The sequence below is a fragment of the Pithys albifrons genome, chromosome 20, assembly GCF_047495875.1.
Source record: "Pithys albifrons albifrons isolate INPA30051 chromosome 20, PitAlb_v1, whole genome shotgun sequence".
NCBI classification, from domain to species: Eukaryota; Metazoa; Chordata; class Aves; order Passeriformes; family Thamnophilidae; genus Pithys; species Pithys albifrons.
Genome location: NC_092477.1, coordinates 4,781,278 through 4,804,480, shown reverse-complemented (window position 1 = coordinate 4,804,480; position 23,203 = coordinate 4,781,278). Strand labels below are relative to the sequence as shown.

Sequence of the window (23,203 nt, the reverse complement as noted above, 5' to 3'; positions counted from 1 at the left end):
TGACAATCCCCACTTTGGGTTGCTGGTGGCTTTCTGCAGTAACCAGCACATAATCACTGTTAAACTGGAATAAATACTATTGATTGTGGCCTCTAATAGAGGATATGATTTTAAAGAGCTCACAGCACCAGACTGCTCAAGCTTATTGTATTTATTGATTGAGACTGTGTGAAAACACAAAGTTATTCATCCTACACTGGCTATTCAAAAGGAGCATCCAGTGCTGCCCAAATGACAGAACAAGTGCAAATGCTGCTGTGGAAAGGCTTTGTCACCATCCCATGACTGGAACTGGGGTGGGGAGAATCCCATATTCTGCTCCAGACATCAGCCACCAGCCAGAGCTGAGCTCTGACCTCTCCTGGGCAAAGAGGAGGGCAGGAAAAGCAGAGCCCCACACAGAACACTTTGCACCAGAAACAAAGAGGGAAGACAGAACTGCTCTTCAAGTGCCTGCATAGACACACAGGAGAGCAACAAGCTCAGCCAAAGTCAGAAGTCTGGAATTTCTTCTTCAAAACTTCACATAAGGAACCTACAGGTTCAGCATCAGGATAAGAAGGAAGTTCATGGAGCAACACCTCATTTTTATGCACTTTTTAGCCCCCCTCCTCTCATCCAGTAACTGCTGTTGTTACTGCAGAGCCTCCCATAAGACAAGAGTTTATCAACAATCCCTTCTTACCTTTTTTGGGCTATGTCCCACTACAGACATGACCCTACAGACCAGGCACAGCACCACAGCTCCTCAGGGTGGGAAGTTGTTGCTCCAGCTTTGCTAGCAACTGCCAGAATACAGCAAAGAGGAGTTGCTGTGCCAGGGAGGGGAAACAGGAAGCAAAGGGCAGTGTCCTCATCAAGGACAATGCAGTGCCACAGTACCTGGATGAGAAGGAGAGGAGCTCCAGAGGGACTAGAAATTCTTCCCTTTCTAGACAAGAACCTAAGCCATAAAGACAAGCCCAACACAACTAGAGCAGAGGGCTGAGCTTAAATATGTCTCCCAGGCTCACAGGTGAGAGCTGGTGGGTGGAAACCCCAGGTGGGGCTGCCCAGGTCAATCAGTCATAGGGAGGACCAGTCCCAAAGCAGGGGTGACACTTCATCAGCACATCCTACGCTTTTGCCAGAGTTATTAAGTAAAATCAGTCCTTAAAAGAACTCCATCCCTGTGTTCCTTGCAAACAGGAACTGTCAGTGACTGTTGTCATCTCTTCCTTCACCAGATCCTCTCTGTTCTTGTCTCTGTTTCCTCCAACTTCACAAAATCTTTCCCACCACAGCCTCATTACAGATGCTTTTACCAAAGAACACCTACAGGATTTGATGCCTTTCTGGTGCCTAATCAAGCATTCTACTTAAAGAAGTACTAAATTATTCTTGCATGTTCCTTGTCAGATCATTAGCCAGGTTGACTTTCACACTGTTTTCCACTTAGATCTGGGCTTTAAGTGTTTTCTCTCTCAAGTTTGTTCTAAAGCATCATGTGCTATTTATCAAATAACAGGTTGCTGTTCAGGTCCCACAATACCACAGTGCTGGGGATTTTTGCACTGTCCTGAAGTCACTCTTAGAGGTGAGCTCCTGCCTGCTCTGGGCTGCTGTTTATACCAACAGCAAGCACTCAGCCTGTTGCAATTTGGGGTTTTGTCTCTGTGCCTTCAGGAGAAAGAGGTGATCAGAGTCTGGTGCTTGGGGAAAACACAAGATCTGGGTGGAGCAGGTTGGTATCAAGTGTGCAGCACTACAGACAGTCCTCATACTGGAGGATGTGTCTGTCCTAGTTCAGCAGGAGGGACCAGCTAACCCTGTGTGGAGGTGATCAAAGGTGTGTATTCTACCCCCTCTATTCATTCCCCAAGGTCAATGGGCCATCAGCAGCAGCTGCCCAGGGAGTCATTGGCACCTTCACACCCAGCCTGAGGGGGTGTGGCTGCCAATGGGCCATCAACAGTTCAACACCCCCTGGCTCCCAGAGTTAATCACCCATTGGGTGAGTCCCCGCCCAGGGGGAGGGACTGGGTGCTCCCTGAGGGTACATAAGGGATGGGTAAGAAGACCTTGGGAACTTCTGGTAGGATCCAGAGGAGCAGCAGGACCTTGACAGGAGGAGATCACCACTCTTGACCAGACTGCAGCCCTCACCTGCACCAACAGGTTTCTCACTTCTTTTTGCTCTGGACTTGGGGGGAACCATGTGGGTCTCAGTATAAGGGCCAACAAACCCCTTTGGGTTTGTGCCCTAGGACACTGGGTTATGCTGCTGGGTTTTATGAGTTGAAAGCAATTTCTCTTTGTGTCAGTCTATTTATTATAATATTACTATTAAATTTTAGTCTCTGACTCATAATCTCTCTCATGGTGAGTTCATTTTCCCTGCTGGTTCACCTTTAAACCAGCACAGTGTCCCTGATCCTTATGACCCAAATCAGGGCAATCATTTTATTCTTGGAAAGGCAGAGGAAGTTCAGAGTTCACAATGATGGTTTTGAAAAAAACAGTCCTTTAAAACTTGCTGTAGGCTCAGTAGGACATAGTCACCCATGTGAAACAAGACACAGACAACTCTGAGAATGTGACAGATTCCTTTCTGCCTGTTTCTAGCATTTCTTGTTAACACTCCTGCAAAGTCCCTTATCCAAAGGGCAATCCAGAATTTCCAAGGTTAAAGATGTCTCCTGGCCTATCTGCCTGCACAAAAAAAAAAAAAAACCAAAAAAACTGCCTGGGTGAAACATTAGGCAGCATATCCTGCCACTCAGTGCTGAAATGCTGTGGAACAGGCTGATCCTGCAGGGAGAAAAGCTCCTGGAGCTGCAGGATGCTGCAGAACAACCTGAGTGGTGCTACCAAAGCTGCAGCCTCAGCTCCAGCCCTGACCCCTGGGAGATAAATTAATTTAAACAATAACTACATGTGCCAAAACTCAGCAAATGTCCTGTCAGTGGGAAGGGTGTTTGAAACCAGTGCAGGGAAGCTTAAAGTCTCCCTTTCCTGGGGAATGTCTGAGCCACCAAGGCTGTGGGCACTGCAGGGGGGCAGCAGGAAGGATGGGAAGTGAGGTGGCACTGAGGGCTCTACATTTCTGTGTCTCTAATAGCCCAGAAAGAGACTTTGGAAGCTGCAGGTGGGACCCATCAGACTTAAGATGCCACTGCAGCTCTGAGAGCCACTTCTGAGCTCAGGGAGCAAAGGGAACAGGAACCATTTACACATCAAGCAATGGACAAGGGACCATCCAGCTGCCTTTCCGTGGAATATTCTGCTCAAAGAGTCAACATTCCTCAAGCACAGCACCTTTTCCCACAGAAATCCTATGAGGGAATGCAAGAAGAACCTTGGCTGGTGGAAGAATTCAACCCCTGTGAGTGTTAATTGGTGGTGGAAGAGCTCCTGGGCAAGGTGGGCTGGGGGTTATAAGAGGAGAGGGCAGTGCCAGGTGCTCCTGGCAGAGCTCACGTAGGAGAACAGTGGCTGTAACTGCCTTGGGTTGTGTGGGCTGGAAAAGTCAAGAGTTTTGTAGGGAGATCTGCTCTGAGAGTAACAATTTTCCAAAACAGTGGGAAAATGCTGAGATCTGGGGCAGGCACCCTGATGGGAGGTTGGAAAGAGCAGGAGCCAAGTGTTAACACAGACCTTTGGGAAGCCTGAGGGGATGTGAATCCAGAGCCCAAGGGCTGCTGGAGCAGCAGGGTTTGCCTTCTCAGCCCCCCTGCTCTTGTCCAAGGGGAAGGTGGGTGTCAAGTGCTGTCTGTCTCTCCTGCCTGGCAGTTGGCAGCTCTCCTCCTCCTTTATCATCCTTCCCAGTTCCACTGCCAAGTTTTTATGCAAAGCAGAAAAGCCTCATTAAGTGATGCTGAAAGCACTCCTCTGTTGGTGTTAAAATGTGACAACCATCTAAGTGAGCAAAATGTTCTGGCTGGGTTAGTGTTTTGTACAGGTACAAAATGACTCCATAAGGTGCAGAGTGGGGAGAAATCCAGCCTGGGAAGGAAGGTAGACTGACTGAGCTTGCAAAGTGTGTCAGTCTCAAAGTTGGGAAACAAGCCCAGACATCCTCATTGTAAGTCTAATATTCAGCTGCACATGCCAAATGCCTTCTGACTTCTCTGACAGAGCTCCAAGGAGCAAACTCAGAAGGACAGTTACATCTGCTCTGGTACATCAGCATTTCCTGCAGCCCATGTACATGCAGAGTTTGGTCCCATGAGGCCTTTGGAGCTGCACTGTGGCAATTCTTTGGGGTCTGGTCCTCAGGCCAGAGCATCAGCTGGTGTTCAAGAAGCATTTGGACAATGCTCTCAGGCAGACTGTGGCATTGTTGGGGTGTCCAGTGCAGGGTCAGAAATTGAACTTTAATGGTCCCTGTGGGTCCTTTGGCAATTCAGGGGATTCTGTGATTCTAAGATTCTAATTCTGTGGCAGCCAAAGGTGCTGTTGCAATTTATACCAAGTGAGATGGTCCTACGATTCCTCATGGCTGGAAGTCCCTCTGTCCATCACTTCCTGGAGCATCTGAACCATAAAGCATCACTTCAGAGCAAATTCTTGTGGAAGAGAACTAGGAGGTGTGTTCAGACACATGGATGAGAACTGTAGCAACGGCAGCCATAGGCTGAGTGCCCTGATGGCCTGAGGAGACCAGGGCACCTCTGGAAGGGATTTGAAAGCTTTGTCCATGATTTGTTCTCTGAAAAATGCTGTGCTGATGGTGTGGTGGGAGCAGAAAGCAGGGAGAGCATGTGTGCACCTCCAGGGAATCCTCTCTCCCAGGTACAGGGAGCACGAGCACCTTGAACTGCTGCCAAGCTCCAGGCAGGGGAGAGGAACCTGCAAGTTGACTCTTCAACTCTAGATATTATAATAAGAAGCACTGAAATGGAGAATCACAAATTAAAGCCACATAAGGCTCTGGGCCTTGCCAGTGGTCCTTTATTTGTGACTGGAACAAGCAGGGGTGGTAACACTGTTGTGCAAAGAGAGCTCTGGGTTCTGCTGCTGGAAGGCAGGAACTTTCAGCTTCTGGGGGGAGATTCTCCTGGGCTGGTGCCTGAGTGAATCCCAAACACCTGAGAGCATCTTCTGCCCCCAAAATGGGGTTGGACAAGGTTTATATCTTCACTTTTTAAAATTCCTTTATTATAGAGGTCTTCAAAGACCACAGAGGTGGCACATGTGCAGGTGAGTCTTGCACTGGGAGTGAGGGTTTAATTTCTCCTCTTCTGTCATGCAAAAGTTGCTTTCATCTGTCTGCTGATGGGCTGCAGTAGAAAGTAGAGCAGAAGATGTGTAACTGCAGGATTTGTCAGATAAACCAGTACTTAAAATATCCTTCCTCACTCCATCCCATTGCATCTCTTCCCCCCATTGCTTGTCTCATTCAGGACACCCTTAACTCAATCTCTGCAGTCCTTGCTCTGCTCAGAGCCCTGAATCAAACCAAGGGGAGAAACAGCTGCTTGAGATGCAGCAAAACTCAGCTCTGCTCTCTGTTAGCTGGAGGCCTTGGGACCACACCAGGGAGAAGGTAAAAAGCAATTCATATAGAAAAGCTGGAAAATTCAAGCTGTTGTAGCAGAGAGGAAGATTTAGGCCACAGGGGAATGCATTTACTCCACAGCCCCTGCTGTCATTCCTGGTTTCCAGAAGGGCAGGATGACAGGGCTGGGAACAGGCAGCCTTCATTCAGCTGCCCAGGTGAGCAGCACTTACTATGAATTTGGTTATCTTAATATAACTTAGGCTGAATGAAGATATTTTTATCCCAGGCTAAACGAGGTGTTTTTAATGTCAGCTACTAAATGATCTTGTGCAATCTCCTCCCTGCCTCCTGCTGAAGTAATGAGTTTCTGTTTGAGAGAGACACAGCAATTTCCCAATGAATGTCTCCAGAGCAGCATGACAGTGACCTCTCTCTGAGCCTCCTGGTAAAGGTGATGCAGAGCTGCCAGGACAGGAATCCCTCCCCCAGTCCAGGGAGGCTCCAAGAGGCAGAATAATCCAGGGAAGGGCTGAGACCTGTTGATTTTTTTCACAGATCAGTGGCAGAGCCAGTGTTTCCTCCCTCACCACTTAGCTTTTGTTTAGCTCTTACCTTAAGCTTTTATTCAATAGGAATCTCAGTAATAGTATTTAGGGGCAGAAACTGGATGGGGTGGGAAGCTCTAGCTCAGGTTCATGGAGTGGTTTGCGTTGGAATGGACTTTAAGAGTGTCTTGTCCCACTCCCATGCCATGGGTAGGAACACCTTCCACTAGACCAGGTTGCTCCATGTCCCATCCATCCAGCCTCCATCATGTTCAGGCTGGTAATTCAGGGATGGGCACTAACTGCCCATGGACTGAGGCCAACTTTCACCTCCAGTGTTTGGCTCCTGATGCCAGAAGGACAGGAGGTGCTGCATTAGGAGCAAGCCTGAGGCTCAGCCTCCTCTGCTCCTCTTCCCAGCTGGCAGCATCTCCCTCTTCTCTCAAAGCCAGACACTGAGTCATTCCATGTGTGTGTGGAGCAGAGATTCCTGCAAGCCCTTCATCCTCTGTGGGCAGGTCCTTGGGCTGTTCACACATCAGTGCTGCCAAGACCACGGCCACTATTTTTGTCTTATCACAGCACTTCCCAGCAGGAGGCAGCTGGGATAAGGAGCCTGAGCTTGCACTTGGGTTTGGAGCGTCTGTGCCACATCTTTGGCAGAGCTGGAGTGTCCCCACGTGCCCGAGTGGCTGTTGTGTAGTGCTGTGTTCGGGGTGGGTCTCTTGGATCTGCTGGATTAGCCACGTCATGGCCCTGCAGCAGCTTTGCCTCTTAACACCAAGTTAAATCCCCGAGGGAAGGGACAGAGCCCTTCTTGCCTCCTTTGCTTCCTTGGAGTAAGGTTGCTCTTCAGGTGGGCACAGCCTGGGCACACTTTAGCCTCTGGAAGAGGCTGTTGGAAAGAGGCTTGGGCTGAGTAAACCAGGGGCTTCCAGCACCTCCAGAGAGATTCAGAGTGGGGTTATGCAAAGGGTGTTTAACATTCTCAGCAGTGCTGGCTGCAGGGTGAGCTGCTCCTCCTGCATCGCTGAGAGCTTGGGGAGGGACACAAAGGCAGCTCCCAGGAAAAGAATAACGTTATTCCCTAAATCCTGGTGGCTTAACTTTTTGCATCTAAAATGATAAGATCAGGTGCCATCTAGTGTAAACTCTCCTAATGCAGATGTGAGTCCGTCCAAGTTTCTGTAATTTCTTCCCCTCCCTGCTTTGATATGCAAGATCTGAAATCCTCAGCTGCTGTAACAAAAGCAATTCAGCCCTTTCCCAGGAGATCCTGCAGTAAAATCCTCGTCAAGTGCCTGCTGGTGCTGTCTGCGGTGCTGAAGGGAGGGCAGGAGAAGTGCAGGGGTCCCAGACCTACCCCAACCCCTGTTCCACAGCCCAGCTGGGGAAACCAAGCAGGAGTGGGATGGGATGGATGGGCTTGGGGTTGAGTCTGTGGGTGAGGGTGTTCTGGGCTGTCCTCACACTCCTTGTCAGGTCTCCTCCCTCTGTGGCTCCTGCAAAATGATTGTGGAAATTGTTACAGGGAAGAGTGAATGGACCTGATCCAGCCTGTGCTGAGCTCTGAGTGACACATAAAGCAGAGACCTGCCCAAGGTTTCAAGGGATGAGGGCTGATTTCACATTCCTCCTGCTCAGGATGCTGAGTGTCCCTGGGGAAGGAGCCACAGCCCTTCCAACCCACCCACCATCAGCAGGACACTGGGCAGAGACAGAAGAAAAGAGATGGAAAGGCGTGTGAGAGCAGAAGGGTGGAACACCCTCTGCGAGCAAGGAGGGCTGGTAAAAATACAGATGGAACTGATTAGTGAAAGTTGTGTCCACAAATATTTATTCTTTTCACTCCTGCAAGTCGATTTACAAGAAACACCGACTTCTTGTGCTGCAAAGGTGCTTTGTGCTTATTTAACTGGGGTGTGACTGCTCATACAGAGAGGCACAGCCCCAAACTCATGTGTCCACCAGTGCAATTCTCCCTCCCTGTGCAAAGGCAACTAGAAAAAAATCAGTTTAAATTTTAGTCTGAAATGTTTGGCCATGTTTAAAATGAGGAAAGGATGAGCTTGTGGGTGTTTGTACCAGGGAATTCCTTTCCTGAGGACACAGGGAAGGAGAGGGCTGGGGATCAGATCTCATCATAGAATCATAGAATGGACAGGGTTGGAAAAGACCTTTGAGATAGAGTCCAACCCTTGGTCCAACTCCAGTCCCTTTACCAGATCATGGCACTCAGTGCCATGGCCAAGTTCAGGTTAAAAACTTCCAGGGATGGGGAATCCACCCCCTCTCTGGGCAGCCCATTCCAAGGCCTGAGCACTCTCTCTGCAAAGAATTTCTTTCTGCTCTCCAGCTTAAATTTCCCCTGGCAGAGCTTGAGCCCATCGTGCCCCCTTGTCCTGTTGCTGAGTGCCTGGGAGAAGAGACCAACCCCCACCTGGCCAGAACTTCCCTTCAGGCAGTTCCAGACAGTGCTGAGGTCACCTCTGAGCCTCCTCTTCTCCAGGCTGAACACCCCCAGCTCCCTCAGCCTCTCCCCACAGCACTTGTGCTCCAGTCCCTTCTCCAGCCTCGTTGCTCTTCTCTTCTCACTTGGGTTGGAAGAGGCCTCTGATTATCAAACCCAACCCTTGATCCAACCCTACTGTGATCACCAGCCCAGGGCACTCTGTGCCCTGGGCTGGTGATCACAGTAGGGTTGGATCAAGATATGTTGGATTCTCTGTCCCTGGAGGTGTTTCAGAGGACACTCAGTGCCACATCCAGTCCCTTCTCCAGCCTCGTTGCTCTTCTCTGGCCCCGCTCCAGCCCCTCAATCTCTTTCCTCAACTGAGGGGCCCAGAACTGAACACAACACTCAAGGTGTGGCCTCCCCAAGGCAGAGTCCAGGGGAAGGGTCGCTGCCCTGGGCCTGCTGGCCATGCTAGTTTGGATCCAGGCCAGGATCCCATTGGCCTTCTTGGCCTAAAAGTGAGAGCTTTGCTTGGAGCAAATCTGCTGGATCTGGAGCTCCCAGGGCAAGGCAATCCCGCCTTGAGGGAGGAGAATAAATGTTTAAAAATGTAATCAGAGTCATTGGGGAAATGTGACAGGATTTAAACGATGACATAACACGCTTGTCTTGTCTTTGCTGCCTGTGCTAATGAGCATGAATTGAGAGCATTAGCGATCTATCCACGGGCATTAGCGCCTGTGAGTCAGGGGAGCACAGCCCTAATTAGTGTCAGCCTCTCCTGGCAGCCAAGCCACTTGTCCGCGCCGTGCTCCGGAGTTACTCAGGCTTTGGCACAGCATCATCCATCACCAGGCAGTGCCTACACCCGCTTCTAGGGGGCTGGTTCTCAGCTTTGCCTCCCAAAGAGAAATCTGAGCCCTTTTCCCCGTGTTTTTGGGCAGTTTCAGAAATGAGCTGACATCTCTGAGAGTGATTTTTGATCTGATTTCCATTGGCTGTTTGTCACTATAAAAGAACTTTAAACATTCAGAATGATGCTGTGAATGACCCTCCCCCAAAAACAGGACTTTGAGCCACGTTAGTGTAGGGTAAGATAAAAAGTAAAGGTCCTTTAATAACACAGGGCCTACAGCCCACAGGAATACAGGATGACATGCATGTGTCCCAGTTCTTGTTTCCATGGCTTTTATAGTAAGATCCCTCCAATCATTGCTTTACACATTTCTCAGTTCAGCCCCAGTCCCACCCCTGATCCAACCCCCCGGAATTGGGTCTGGGGTCATCAAGACCCTCTGTCTTCATCAACTCTTCTTCCTCAGGCACACAAAGGTCTCATGGAGTTCATCCAGTTCTGGCTTTTGGGTCACTCTGACCTGTGTTTATGTTTCATTCTGTGGGCCTTCTGATATCCTTCAGCTCTACCTTGGAAAGGAGTCTAAACAAGATTAATTAACTAAAGGAATTTGAGCTCCCTGTTCTGGGACAGGGGTAGTGATAGAAAGGCATTAAACTTAAACTGTTAGAAATATTAACCCTCTAAAAATCTACAACTACTGTGTTCCTAAAATCTACAAAATGTGAAAATCAGAACAAAAACTCCTTTGGCATCAAGAACAATGGGAGTTTTTTGTTGTTAAAACTAATATTTGTTCTCTCAAATGCCTAATTTCTACAAGAAAATGGGGGGTTTGGCCTGGAGGCAAACAAGTAAAAGCCTGCAGAGAAAGGATCCAGGATTCAAGCTTGTCCTCACTGTTTTTCCTACTTCTCTGTGTTCCCAATTCCTCACTGTGGGATTTTCAGTGGGACCTCCTGGAGCACCATCAGAAGGTCTGGCCTGGCCCAGTGAGGTGTGTGGTGGATGCTGGGAGGGAATGGAGGCTGTAGTTGCTCACCCAGCTGTGCTCTCAGGAGAGAGGTTGGTCCTCTGGCATGTCCCAGCATCTCCCTGATGGTAGGGAATTAATTTTGAAAAATCAAAGGGCTGCTATGATGGATTAGATGTCTTTGCCCCACTACATTTAATCGATGGCAGTGGGTATTTATTGCATTATATACCACAAATCAATAATGATTAGTGCCTCATTAACCTTTTCTTCTCTTTTGATTGTCTTCTTGCAGTGTTGTAATACCAGAGCCCAGAGCATCCCTCTCGAGCCTGGCAGAGATGGCTTTGGAGGCTGGAGAAGATGAGCTGCTGGTTTTGATGTAGAATGTGACCCTGCAGCCCTATTAGTTCTCTAAGTGGAGGAAGCACAGTGAGAATCATCCCCAGCAGGAGAGAGGGGCTCAGGGGAAGGTTTGCTCACCTCCAGGCTCCCACACTGGCAAAGATCTCAACCCCATAACTCTGTGGCAATGGTTGAACTGGGAGCAAAACCCTCAGCAGAGCAAAGCTGGGGTGAGGGAATATGCCTGAGGATGAATGAGGCAGCTGCCCAGTGCTTTGGGAGAACTCCAGGATTGTCACAGCAGGAGTGAGCTGCTCCCTGGTAATTTCTTTGTGTTGCACTTCCCCTGGGACATGGACAGTCTCTGTTATGATAAATGCACAGGGAAGGAGAGTCTGTAAGGAGTAACCCCCTTTCTTTGGTCCCCCAAGTCTGTTTACTCAGATTTTCAAGCTCAGTTCTGCTTGCAGGGTTGGGTTGTGCTCCTGATGCAAACCTGCAGGGATGGTGTGTGCCACTGCAGTTATTTCCACTGCTGCAGAAAATGTGGTTGGGATCCTGGCCCATAAATCCTGCCAGACTGATAGGCTTCCACAACCATCAGACTTAGGGAAATTTATTTGAATTAGATAAATGTTTTCAAATTAGATAAATACTTTCAAATTAGATTAACTCTGTGTGAGTTTGTCAGTTCTCCGTGTGAGTGAAGCCCCTGATTTTCCCACCTGCTGAGAGGCTGAACTTGTGCAAATGAGCCCTGCACTGCTCAGGTCTGTTCTGAAATTGTTGGATATATTAAGAGAGCTCTTCAGAAAGGGACTGTACTTCCCTTGAATTCATTTGGTGCTCTCCAGCCAGTCATGACTGAAGAAGAATGTGGAGCTGCTGGAATTGAATCCAGAGGAGACCACAAAGATGATCCATGGGCTGAACAACCTCTGTTCTGGAGCCAGGCTGGGAGAGCTGGGGGTGTTCACCTGGAGAAGAGAAGGCTCTGGGGAGACCTCAGAGCCCCTCCCAGAGCTTAAGGGGCTCCAGGAGAGCTGGAGAGGGACTTGGGACAAGGGATGGAGGGACAGGACAAGGGGAATGGCTTCCCACTGCCAGAGGGCAGGGATAGATGGGATACTGGGAAGGAATTCTCCCCTGTGAGGGTGGGCAGGCCCTGGCACAGGTTGGGCAGAGAAGCTGTGGCTGCCCCAGCTCTGGAAGTGCCCAAGGCCAGGTTGGACAGGGCTTGGAGCACCCTGAGCTGGTGGAAGGTGTCCCTGCCCGTGGCAGGAGATGGAGTGAGATTCTCTTTAAGGTCCCTTCCAACCCAAACCATTCTATGGGTCTATAAATAAGCATCACAGCTCATGTGTGATGTCCTGCACTGGCTTGGGTGCTTCACCTGTAGCTCCCAGAGAAGTCAAGGTATGCAAATATGCAGCATGAGAAATTCCTTGCCTGAAGGGTGGAGACTAATTAGACCAGTGGACTGGGAAATTGTACCCAGCAGGAGGAGAATTCAGGCTTGGAGGCAAAAATTTGTCCTGTGGCACTCCCTGTGTGCAAGTTTGGCCCCAGGTTGAGCATGAAGACAACACTGAGGGTGAAGAGTCCGTGCTTTCCCCTCCATCCTGTAACTTCCCATGCCAACCTAGCCAGTCCTCTGCCACCCAGCTCATCTGGGGGAGAATATTGGGCTTGCTTAATGATTTTTACAGTTAATATAAATAAGCCCAACCCTGTGGAGCAAATAGTTTGAACTCCTAAGGCTGGTTACTCCTGTTGGTGTTGCACACACCTGCACTCAAGACTTCACAGAACCATAAAATCATAGAAAGGCCTGGATTGCAAAGGATCTTAGAGATTATCTGATTCCAACCCCCTGCAATAGGCATGGACACCTTTCACTAGACCAGGTTCACTGAACTTCACCTCTCATGTCTAAGGATGGTCAGCCCTCATGGACAGGCTCTGTGTCCTTATACGTGGGGTTTAACAGCCAAGGTGCCCAAAGTGGAGGGCAGGCACTGGCACAGGCTGAGCCTCTGCCAACCTCAGCCTTGCCTGTCCGTGACACCCAGGCCCAAATCGTGACTTAGAGATGATTTGTGCAGAGCATTAAAAGCAGAAAAAGAAAAGCTGATGACGCAAGTGGCTTTTTCTTTCAGGCATTTCAAACAGGACTGGAGAGAGTGTAAGTGCAAGAAATTGCCGGCGAGGGGAGGAGGATTGCAGCTCTTAAATCATCTGGCTCTGTGAGGCAGGGTTATGCTCAGTGATGTTGGCACAGAGGAGAGATCACTGCAGGCAAATTGGGGTGAAACTCCTGTTAGTTGGAAAGGTTTCTTTTTATCAGAAAATGTAGCAAATGTGGTTTAGGTTTAATGTGAATTGCTTTGACTCTGGATTTTAGGAAGTGTCAAAAGATTGCAATGGCATTAAGTCAAAGCACTGCTGGAATACAGGTGAGACTATTACTCTGATTTGGTTTTTGATCCAGGCAGTATTTAAATGACTGCTAAACTATAATGCTGTGGTGTCCATCCTATGGAAACAGTATTTCTCTGTGGTTTGGAGCTAAAATTTTTATGTTTGACCTCTTGCATGATGGAAACAAATTCCCACCAAACTGGAGCTGTTTCAGGCTGGCTTTGCTCAGGTACAGTCTCAGTGTGGCACTGAGCAGTAGAAGCAAAAACATTTATCAATATGTAGATAGTGAAGGAGTTAAGAAGTATCAGAGTTCCCTCCCCCTCTGCCTGCTTGGGATGTGCTCTTGAGGATCTACCCCAGCTGGGACATGTCAAATTGAACTTGATTTGATTAAGCAGAGCAACATCCAAAAACTGGAATCATTCCTCTTGCAAGTGAACTGTATTTATGCTCATACAGACCTAGAAAATCTGCCTCCAAATTATGATTTCTCACTGCTACTTTATTCTTTAAATCCAGCTACTGCCCGTTATACCTGGAGCTGAAGGGACACAGAATGTGCCTGCTGTTTGTGCACCTCCCTGCACCGTGGGGAACTTGGCTCTGAACTGTGCTGGATTCAGCTTTGCTGCATGAGGAATGGTGCTGAAACCCAGGGACTTGTCTAGAACCCCCTTTTCCAGGGTGCTTTTCCTTCTGCCCTGGCTATTTCTGGGAGCACTCAGCTGCAGCACTCAGCTGATTCCTGCCCATGCTGAGGGAAGCACATGTCCAAGCTGCACAAACCAGTCCAGCCTGCCAGGGACAGGGGATTGGGAGCCAATCTGCTAAACAGGGATTTAGCCAAGAGGCAGCCCTGAGTGCCAGCCATCTCCTAATACTCTCTTAAGCAGCACAGGCAGCTGCTGCTTCCTCCCTGCCCTCCTCACAGATCACCTCAGTGCTGTGACTGCAGCAAGGCGTTTCCAGCCACAATTAGGTTTCCTCGGCTTCTTGCTACAGTGCCTTTTAATTAGGAGCACAGCTGCTCTGGAAACATGGAGCTCACTTTTCAAAGAGTGCTCTGGAAAGTGATTACAATGGATTAAAGTGGAAAGGTTAGGCAATTTATTCAGGTGGCACTTTAGCAAATGCAGGGGATTATTTTGTGCTGCAAGGATGATTTCAAAAACTAAAATGAGTAACACCTTTTGGGCTCTTGCTGGCCTCAAGGCAGGTGGTGCAAGGCAGGTGGTGGGCCCCATATGCTCTTTGGGCGTTGAGCCCACGCAGTGCCCAACTGCTCCAGAGCTCTTTGCTGTGTGTGAGGGGCTGAAATTCCATTGCCTGTGTCTGTGTGGCCCCTCCTGTTAACAAAGGTCCAGTTCAGCCAGGAGTTTCCCCAGGAATTAAAGTGGACTCTCAGTGCCCACTGAGCCCCAAAGGGTCACTTACCTGGAGGTTTGTGGGGCAATGCCATTTGTACCTGGCACTGACAGTCCATCCTGAGCACTTGCTGACAACTCCCCAGCTGGCAGAGATTTCTCTCCAAATCATCACAGAATCACAGGCTGGAAAAGGCCTCCAAGATCACTGAGTCCAACCTCTGACTGATCACCACCTTGTCAACTAGACCAGAGTACTGAATGCCACATCCATTCATTCCTTGAACACCTCCAGGGATGGGGACTCATCACCAATGGTTTGGGTTGGAAGGGACCTTTAAGCTCATCTCATTCCACCCCTACCATGGGTAGGGACACCTCCCACTAGCCCAGGTTGTTCCCTTCTCTATCCAACCTGGCCTTTGAAACTTCCAGGGATGGAGCAGCCACAGTTTCTCTGGGCAACCTTTGCCAAGGCCTCCCCACCCTCACAGGAAAGAGTTTCTTCCTAAGAAATCCTGAAGGAACACTTCGATGTACAGCAAGGAGACTCTGGCCCTTTTTGCTGGGCAGTCCTACCCAGGCATTGCACACTGATGGGAGGGATTTGTTCAGCAGCTCCACCTGAGCTAAGAAAGGTTGAAGAGGTTTTCCTCATGTGTGAGAACACTCCTGAGCCCAAGAGCTGGATGAACCCTTTCATTCCCCTCTGACCCAAGGCCATGTGCTGCTCTCTCTCAACTGCCTGACTTTAGGTTACCAAACACCCATGGGGGCTGTGCTTTGGGCATTGCCAAGCTCTGCTGAAGTGGGAAGCTGCTCCAGTCTGGAGTTAGTGCAGCTCTTGCTGCATCTGCTTGTGTTAACACATTTGGAGTCTTCATGTGGGATAAAAAAAGGCGGGAGATGCTCAGACTCTGCGCTGGTGGGAACAGAGGTGCTTTAAATAGAGGAGTCTGAGTGGGTACTAAGCATTAACATCATGTTTGAGTGCAATTCAAAGACTTGCAATACCTTGTTTGCCCTTCTCTTACTTTGTTTGGCTGATGTAGGCGTATTTTTGTTTTTACTCACTTCTCTGTCCTATATTGTCCCTTTTCTTTCCAGCAATGTTGACTGTTCCATCTGCTTATTTATCACCCGCAGTTAGAACGCGAATTTCAATTAGCAATCTGCTTTGTTTAGTTTTGTTTTAAACAAGGCATTGAAAGCTCCAACAAAGCTTTAATACATAGAGCCACTTGCAATGCAGCTGTTTAAACTCTTCCATCATATGCATGAACAAAATGAATTCTCCTGCTATCAAGATGCATCTGATGAATTAGGTTTAATCCTTCTCTGCTGTAGCAGATGGAAGGCACTTCAGTGAAGACAGAAAGATTTCAAATGACTGAGATGGAAAATGGTCTTTGCTCAGTGCTCCAGAGATATAAAAGAAACTAAAACCTCACATAGTAAGAAATAATTCATCCAGCAACTAGAAAAATAGACCCTGGATTTCTGCACTGAATTCTCATCCTGATGCTTCCCCTTTGGACCTGAAGCCACAAGTGAAGGGTGTGGGAGCAGAGAACAGGTGAGCAGCAGCATCCCAGGTAGAAAAAAAATGCTTCCCTGAGCCCTGCTGATCCAGGCTGTGGTTTGGGATTTTGGTTGCCTGTGGCCCTGACAAATGCTTGATCACTGGATCACCAGGATCCTTCACAGGAAGGGTTTCTCTGTGCTTGCTAAATGAAGAGGAGTTAATTGCTGTGAGTTTGGGTTGGACTCCAAGGCCAGCATCACAGAATAATTTGGGTTGGAAGGGACCTTAAAGACCATCTTGTTCCACTCCCTGCCATGAGCAGGGACACCTTCCCCTAGCCCAGGTTGCTTCAAGCCCCATCCAACATGACCTTGAACACTAAAAGGGATGGGGCAGCCACAGCTTCTCTTTGTCAGGGCCTCACTACCCTCACAGGGAAGAATTTCTTCTTAACATCTATTCTAAATCTCTTCTTTTTAATAACTGTTTCCCCAGTCATAAATTGCTTCAACACCCTGCCAGGAGCACACATGCCTAAATCCCGTTTGGCTGTGATTAAAACCAAGCCTGTGCCGAGGTTCTCAGCTGAATGGATGCATTACCAGGACTGTAAGTCCCCAGTTACAGTGACCAGCACTGCAAAGTAACAACAATCCAACACCTGGCACTCCAGGCAATGGAAAAAACAGCCAGGGGCTCAGGTAACGGGGCAGGCTGTTGTCCCAGGTGTAAACCGATTCCTCCGGAGTCTTCCCTGCTGTGCATCCTCTATGCCAAGTGCCCTCGCCATCCTGCGGTGGCGGGACCCCTGGTAGTTGAGGAAGCTTTATGGTGGACCTGGGCTAGGGAAGAACGATTCCCACCGAGGGGCTGGTGGGAGGCCGGGAAGGCTGAGGAAGAGTGGAAGGACTTCACACGCTGTGCAGCTCCCACCTGCAGCTGAGCTGCGGGGCAGGGCTGGCGATGCCGGGCGGTGATGAGCGGGCAGGACTGATCCTGGGGCAGGGCTAGCGATGCTGGGCGGTGATGAGCGGGCAGGACTGAGCCTGGGGCAGGGCTGGTGATGCTGGGCGGTGATGAGCGGGCAGGACTGAGCCTGGGGCAGGGCTGACGGTGCTGGGCGGTGATGAGCGGGCAGGACTGAGCCTGGGGCAGGGCTGACGGTGCTGGGCGGTGATGAGCGGGCAGGACTGAGCCTGGGGCAGGGCTGACGGTGCTGGGCGGTGATGAGCGGGCAGGACTGAGCCTGGGGCAGGGCTGGCGATGCTGGGCGGTGATGAGCGGGCAGGACTGAGCCTGGGGCAGGGCTAGCGATGCTGGGCGGTGATGAGCGGGCAGGAATGAGCCTGGGGCAGGGCTGGCGATGCTGGGCGGTGATGAGCGGGCAGGACTGAGCCTGGGGCAGGGCTAGCGATGCTGGGCGGTGATGAGCGGGCGCGCTAATTGCCGGTCCCGCGGGGGCGGGCGCTGGGGCGGGGCGGGGGGTGTCCGGTCCCTCTGCCGGGGCCGCTCTGTATAACCCGTCTCCCGGCAACGGCGGGCGCGTCACTTCCTGGGGAGCCGCCGGCGAGCGCACGGACAGGTGGAGGAGCGGCGGGGCCGGGCGGCATCGCTCCTGCCCGGAGAGGTCCGCTCCGGTCCGCTCCTGCCCCACTCGTGTCCGCTACTACTCTGCCTTGTCGGTCCCGCTCCTGGTGCTGTCGGTGGTGCCGGTGGCGGTGCCGCCGCGATGAGCGCGGAGCTGGACGGCGTGTCGGTGCACTCCTCCTCCTCCTCGTCGGGCTCGCTGGGCTCGGCGGCGGGGCCGGCGCCGCGGCCGCTCTCGGCGAACGTGCGGCGGCTGCACCAGGCGCTCACGGCGCTGCTGAGCGAGGCGGAGCGGGAGCGTTTCATCCTCTGCCTCAACGCTTACCACGGCCGCCGCAACGTCTGCGACCTGGTGCGCTCCCTGCGCGCCCTCCTCGACGGGCCGCGCCGCCGGCAGCTCCTGCCGCTGCTGCGCCTCGTCCTGCCGCGCTCCGACCAGCTCCTCTTCGACCAGTACACGGCCGAGGGGCCGTACCTGCCGCCGCCCGGCCGCCCCCCGCCGCCCCCGGCCCCGCCGCCGGTGGTCCCGGGCGAGCTGCGGCAGGTGACGCTGCGCCGGAGCAAAGCCCACGAGGGTCTGGGTTTCAGCATCCGCGGCGGCGCCGAGCACGGGGTCGGGATCTACGTGTCGCTGGTGGAACCGGGCTCCCTGGCCGAGCGGGAGGGGCTGCGCGTCGGCGACCAGATCCTGGGTGTCAACGGCAAGTCTCTGGATAGGGTGACCCACGCCGAGGCGGTCAAGGTAAGGCGGCTCCCGAGCGGGCTCCGGGGGTTGTTCCCCCGCTGACCCGCCTTGTCCCGAGCTCTGCGGCGCGCCCCGTCGCTCTCTGCCTCTCCCGTGTCCGTGTCGCTCCTTCTTTCCCTCCCCGGGTGTTGTCGCCGTGCGCCCTGTCCAGCCTCATCCTCTGCTACATCCCGAGTCAGTCGGTGGGACCGGAGCCCCCCGGTCCTGCTTCTCCGGGTCGCGGGGATGGGAATGGAGTCCCCCGGTCCCGCTTCTCCGGGTCGCGGGGATGGGAATGGAGCCCCCCGGTCCCGCTTCTCCGGGTCGCGGGGATGGGAATGGAGCCCCCCGGTCCCGCTTCTCCGGGTCGCGGGGATGGGAATGGAGCCCCCCGGTCCTGCTTCTCCGGGTCGCGGGGATGGGAATGGAGCTCCCTGGTTCTGCTTCTCCGGGACGCTGCGTTGGGAACCCGCAGCCCTTCGCGGAGCGGAGCCGCTGGAGAAATGGGGCTCGCCCCGCGGGCATGCGGGGACCAACCGTGCGCCGAACCCGGCTGGAAAGTTTGCGCTGGAAATAGCGGTGCCTGCTGATGGCCAGGGCGGAACCGAGATGCCGGCGTGGCTCTGGGTTCGGCAGACTCGTCCTGTTTGTTTATCACGTCTCTGAAAGGCAGCGATGCAGCTCGGGGCTCCCTTTCAGCCCGGGAGGCGCGTGGAACCTGGAAATCTGCGTGCTCTAAGCCATGTACTCCAGAAGCTATAGCGTTTGCCCTCCCAAAGATGTAGGAACTGAGGCACGGAGGGGCAGAACAGCCCCCTCAGGACTGGATCGTGCCCAGAGCAGGAGCAGATCCTGTATCCCCCCCTGTGATTGTGGTGGGGGAAGAAGCAGAACGGTTACACAACTGAAGGGCTCCCGCGCTCTCCCAACACGGTTCCATATGCCCTGGACACTTGTAGTACATAACAGCAGGGGGGCTATCAATAAAATCTTTAATGTGGGTAGGGAAGTCCATAAATTGTGAGATTTTTCACCTGAAACTCAGTGTGTTGTGGCAAATCCACGTTTTAGTGACCCAAACCATTCACAGAGATGATCTTGTGGCTGGTGGGCTCAGCTCGGGGTGTTCCCAAGGCACAAACCCCTATCGAGCTGGAGAATCGACTTTTAGAGCAGCAGTTTGTATGGAGAGCTGGGATCTGACGTGACAGGACTGTTTTCCAGCTGTTTGTGCTTTAATTTTTCCATAATAAGCTAAAGTGGTTCTGTTGGGAGTCTGTTTCATGTGGTGTGTTCTCCGACAGCGCATTAATCTTGCACAGCTTTGAACAGAGTCTTCCCAGGCAGTTTTACATGGTCCCTGCCCCAGCTTTAAATCAGTGCCCCGGGCAAGGGCACGTCTTCCAGGCTGGAAATGAGTCCCTGATAATCTTGAGACCAAAGAAAAGCTTTGTAGGAATGATTTTCTCCTTGTTCCTGGTGGTAGAACAACAACAGGCTAAATTAGCCTGCAATTTTGTGCCCTGAAAATTGCAAACCCCCCATGCTTTGGTTGTGGCATTGGGATGGAGAGAAACCAGGTGGCAGGAATGCTCTGCTCTCCTTCATGACTTCATCTCCATCCCACTCTGCTGGGTAATTCACATCACTTTCTGTTTGTTCTCTAATATAATGTACATGATGTCTTTTAGAGATTATTAATTTTGAGTGAAAATAAGTGCTTCCTGCACAGAAATAATTCCTGTAGGATGTGGTGTGCCAAGAGCTATATTTTGTTAATATGATCCTGATAGGAAAGAACAGCTCAGAAATTGTCTGCTTGTGAGCTGAACTTTCCTACAACAGATTCATCACTCGCCATGTGCTTGCACCTTCTTGAAGTCCTGATCTCTTTTTACATCTGGAAGGGTTTTTCTGACCCAGGTAGTGGTGGTAAAACACTTTGCTTGAGAGGAGTCATGGAGTGATTTATTACAGCTCTACTAGTTCCTTTGGAGGTTTTGAAATTAAGCAAGTGCTAATTTGCCCTCACATCCTGCATTTGGGAGAGAGAAATGAGGAGTAGATCAAGTTCAGTGATGCTCAAGGGCAGCCTTTGAAGAATTTCCCTGGGTTTGAGATACAAATACCTCAGCCTGACGTTTTGGGTGGCATTTGGGGTGTCAGAGCTGCAGGGACAAGGGGTGGACCCCGTGTTCTCTGCTTCCCCTTGAAACCTGGGGTCTGGGGCTCAGGCTGGGTGTGTTGACAACTCTGCCAAGGCCTCTGGCTGTGTTCTGGTCTTCTCAGGCAGGCCAAACCTCGCTGTGTCCTGCCCTCCTCCCTGGTGGCTGTTGGTCTGCTCCGCGTGCATCAATGGAGAGAGAAACGCTGGATAAACAGGCTCGTGGCAGAGCTGGGTTTGGTCCTGGAATTCATGCGTGTGCTGTACTCGGGATTAAACAGAGAGAGGGAAAGGTGAGGAGAGAGAGGCTCTATAAACACAACCCCCCGGCTGCAGAGCTGATCTCCCAGACGCTGCCTGCTTTGGAGAAGGGGCTGCGCTGAGCTCTCTCTGTCAGACTCTCTGAAAGCTCAGATCCCGACGCTGCGCGCTGAGCGATGCTCCGGCTGGGAGAGGGGGCAGAGCCCGGCTGGGAGAGGGGGCAGAGCCCTGCTGGGAGTGGGGGGCAGAGCCCTGCTGAGAGTGGGGGATCAGAGCCCTGCTGGGAGCGGGGGGCAGAGCCCGGCTGGGAGTGGGGGGCAGAGCCCTGCTGGGAGTGGGGGGCAGAGCCCGGCTGGGAGCGGGGGGCAGAGCCCTGCTAGGAGTGGGGGGCAGAGCCCGGCTGGGAGAGGGGGGCAGAGCCCTGCTGGGAGAGGGGGGCAGAGCCCGGCTGGGAGCGGGGAGCAGAGCCCTGCTGGGAGAGGGGGGCCGAGCCCTGCTGGGAGTGGGGGGCCGAGCCCTGCTGGGAGCGGGGGGTCAGAGCCCTGCTGGGAGCGGGGGTCAGAGCCCGGCTGGGAGCGGCGGCCGAGCCCTGCTGGGAGAGGGGGCCAGAGTCCTGCTGGGAGTGGGGGGCCGAGCCCTGCTGGGAGTGGGGGGTCAGAGCCCTGCTGGGAGCGGGGGGCCAGAGCCCTGCTGGGAGCGGGGGGCCAGAGCCCTCCTGGGAGCGGGGGCCAGAGCCCGGCTGGGAGCGGAGGGCAGAGCCCGGCAGGGAGCGGGGGCCAGAGCCCTGCTGGGAGTGGGGGGCCAGAGCCCTGCTGGGAGAGGGGGCCGAGCCCGGCTGGGAGAGGGGGCCAGAGCCCTGCTGGGAGAGGGGGGCAGAGCCCGGCTGGGAGAGCGGGCAGAGCCGGGCTGGGAGCGGGGGGCAGAGCCCGGCTGGGAGCGGGGGGCAGAGCCCTGCTGGGAGTGGGGGGCAGAGCCCTACTGGGAGAGGGGGCAGAGCCCTGCTGGGAGAGGGGGGCAGAGCCCGGCTGGGAGCGGGGGGCAGAGCCCTGCTGGGAGAGGGGGGCAGAGCCCGGCTGGGAGCGGGGGGCAGAGCCCTGCTGGGAGTGGGGGGCAGAGCCCTACTGGGAAAGGGGGCAGAGCCCTGCTGGGAGCGGGGGGCAGAGCCCTGCTGGGAGAGGGGGGCAGAGTCCTGCTGGGAGTGGGGGGCCGAGCCCTGCTGGGAGCGGGGGGTCAGAGCCCTGCTGGGAGCGGGGGTCAGAGCCCGGCTGGGAGCGGGGGCCGAGCCCGGCTGGGAGAGGGGGGCAGAGTCCTGCTGGGAGTGGGGGGCCGAGCCCTGCTGGGAGTGGGGGGTCAGAGCCCTGCTGGGAGCGGGGGTCAGAGCCCGGCTGGGAGAGGGGGGCCAGAGCCCTGCTGGGAGCGGGGGGCCAGAGCCCGGCAGGGAGCGGGGGGCCGAGCCCTGCTGGGAGCGGGGGGGCCGAGCCCGGCTGGGAGCGGGGGCCAGAGCCCTGCTGGGAGTGGGGGGCCAGAGCCCTGCTGGGAGCGGGGGGCAGAGCCCTGCTGGGAGTGGGGGGCCAGAGCCCTGCTGGGAGTGGGGGGCCGAGTCCTGCTGGGAGCGGGGGCCGAGCCCGGCTGGGAGCGGGGGGCAGAGCCCTGCTGGGAGCGGGGGGCAGAGCCCTGCTGGGAGCGGGGGGCCGAGCCGTGCTGGGAGCGGGGGGCAGAGCCCTGCTGGGAGCGGGGGGCCGAGCCGTGCTGGGAGCGGGGGGCAGAGCCCTGCTGGGAGCGGGGGGCCGAGCCCGGCTGGGAGCGGGGGGGCCAGAGCCCGGCTGGGAGCGGGGGGCCGAGCCCGGCTGGGAGCGGGGGGCCGAGCCCGGCTGGGAGCGGGGGGCAGAGCCCTGCTGGGAGCGGGGGGCAGAGCCCTGCTGGGAGCGGGGGACTAGAGCCCGGCTGGGAGCGGGGGGCCGAGCCCGGCTGGGAGAGGGGGGCAGAGCCCGGCTGGGAGAGCGGGGCAGAGCCCGGCTGGGAGAGGGGGGCAGAGCCCGGCTGGGAGAGGGGGCACAGCCCGGCTGGGAAAGGGGGCACAGCCCCGCTGCGCTTCCATCGCGCCTGTCCTACAGCGAGGAGCTGTCTGTCTAGCACATAGTTGTTATTCATCCAATGCAGAACGTGTCGTTGTGAGAGGAGTTGTCAGGGCTCGTTGTTTGGGGCGTCAGACGATGGCAGGGCTCGGGAAGGCTCCTCGGCTGCTCCCCGGGGGCAGAGTGACAAACTCACTGAACCACAAACCAACTTGGTGCCTGCCGGGCTGCTCGGAGCTGCTGGGCAGTGACTGTGGCAGTGACTGTGGCAGCGAGAAAGCTGTTCAGGCAGAGCAGTGAATAAACACATAGTCCTGATTGTTTGTGCAGCCTTGGATGAGCACTCACCGCAGTCACTGCGTTCCTTTTACAAGCCGTGGTGGCTCAGTTGCCTCTTTGAGTATGTCTGGCCATGCAGGGGTA

The 23,203-nt window shown here is 53.7% G+C and overlaps 1 protein-coding gene across 3 annotated transcripts in view; it reads left to right on the top strand.

The window, feature by feature from the left end:
- The first annotated feature begins 17,463 nt into the window (after nucleotides 1-17,463).
- The window catches only part of WHRN (whirlin), a 53,941-nt gene continuing 48,201 nt past the window's right edge, over nucleotides 17,464-23,203 (top strand). For all 3 annotated transcript variants that reach the window (XM_071574271.1, XM_071574270.1, XM_071574272.1), the window contains exon 1: nucleotides 17,464-18,298. In XM_071574271.1, coding sequence (XP_071430372.1) covers nucleotides 17,699-18,298 — 600 coding nt within the window. In that variant the 5' untranslated portion in view covers nucleotides 17,464-17,698. The remainder of the gene's footprint in view (nucleotides 18,299-23,203) is intronic.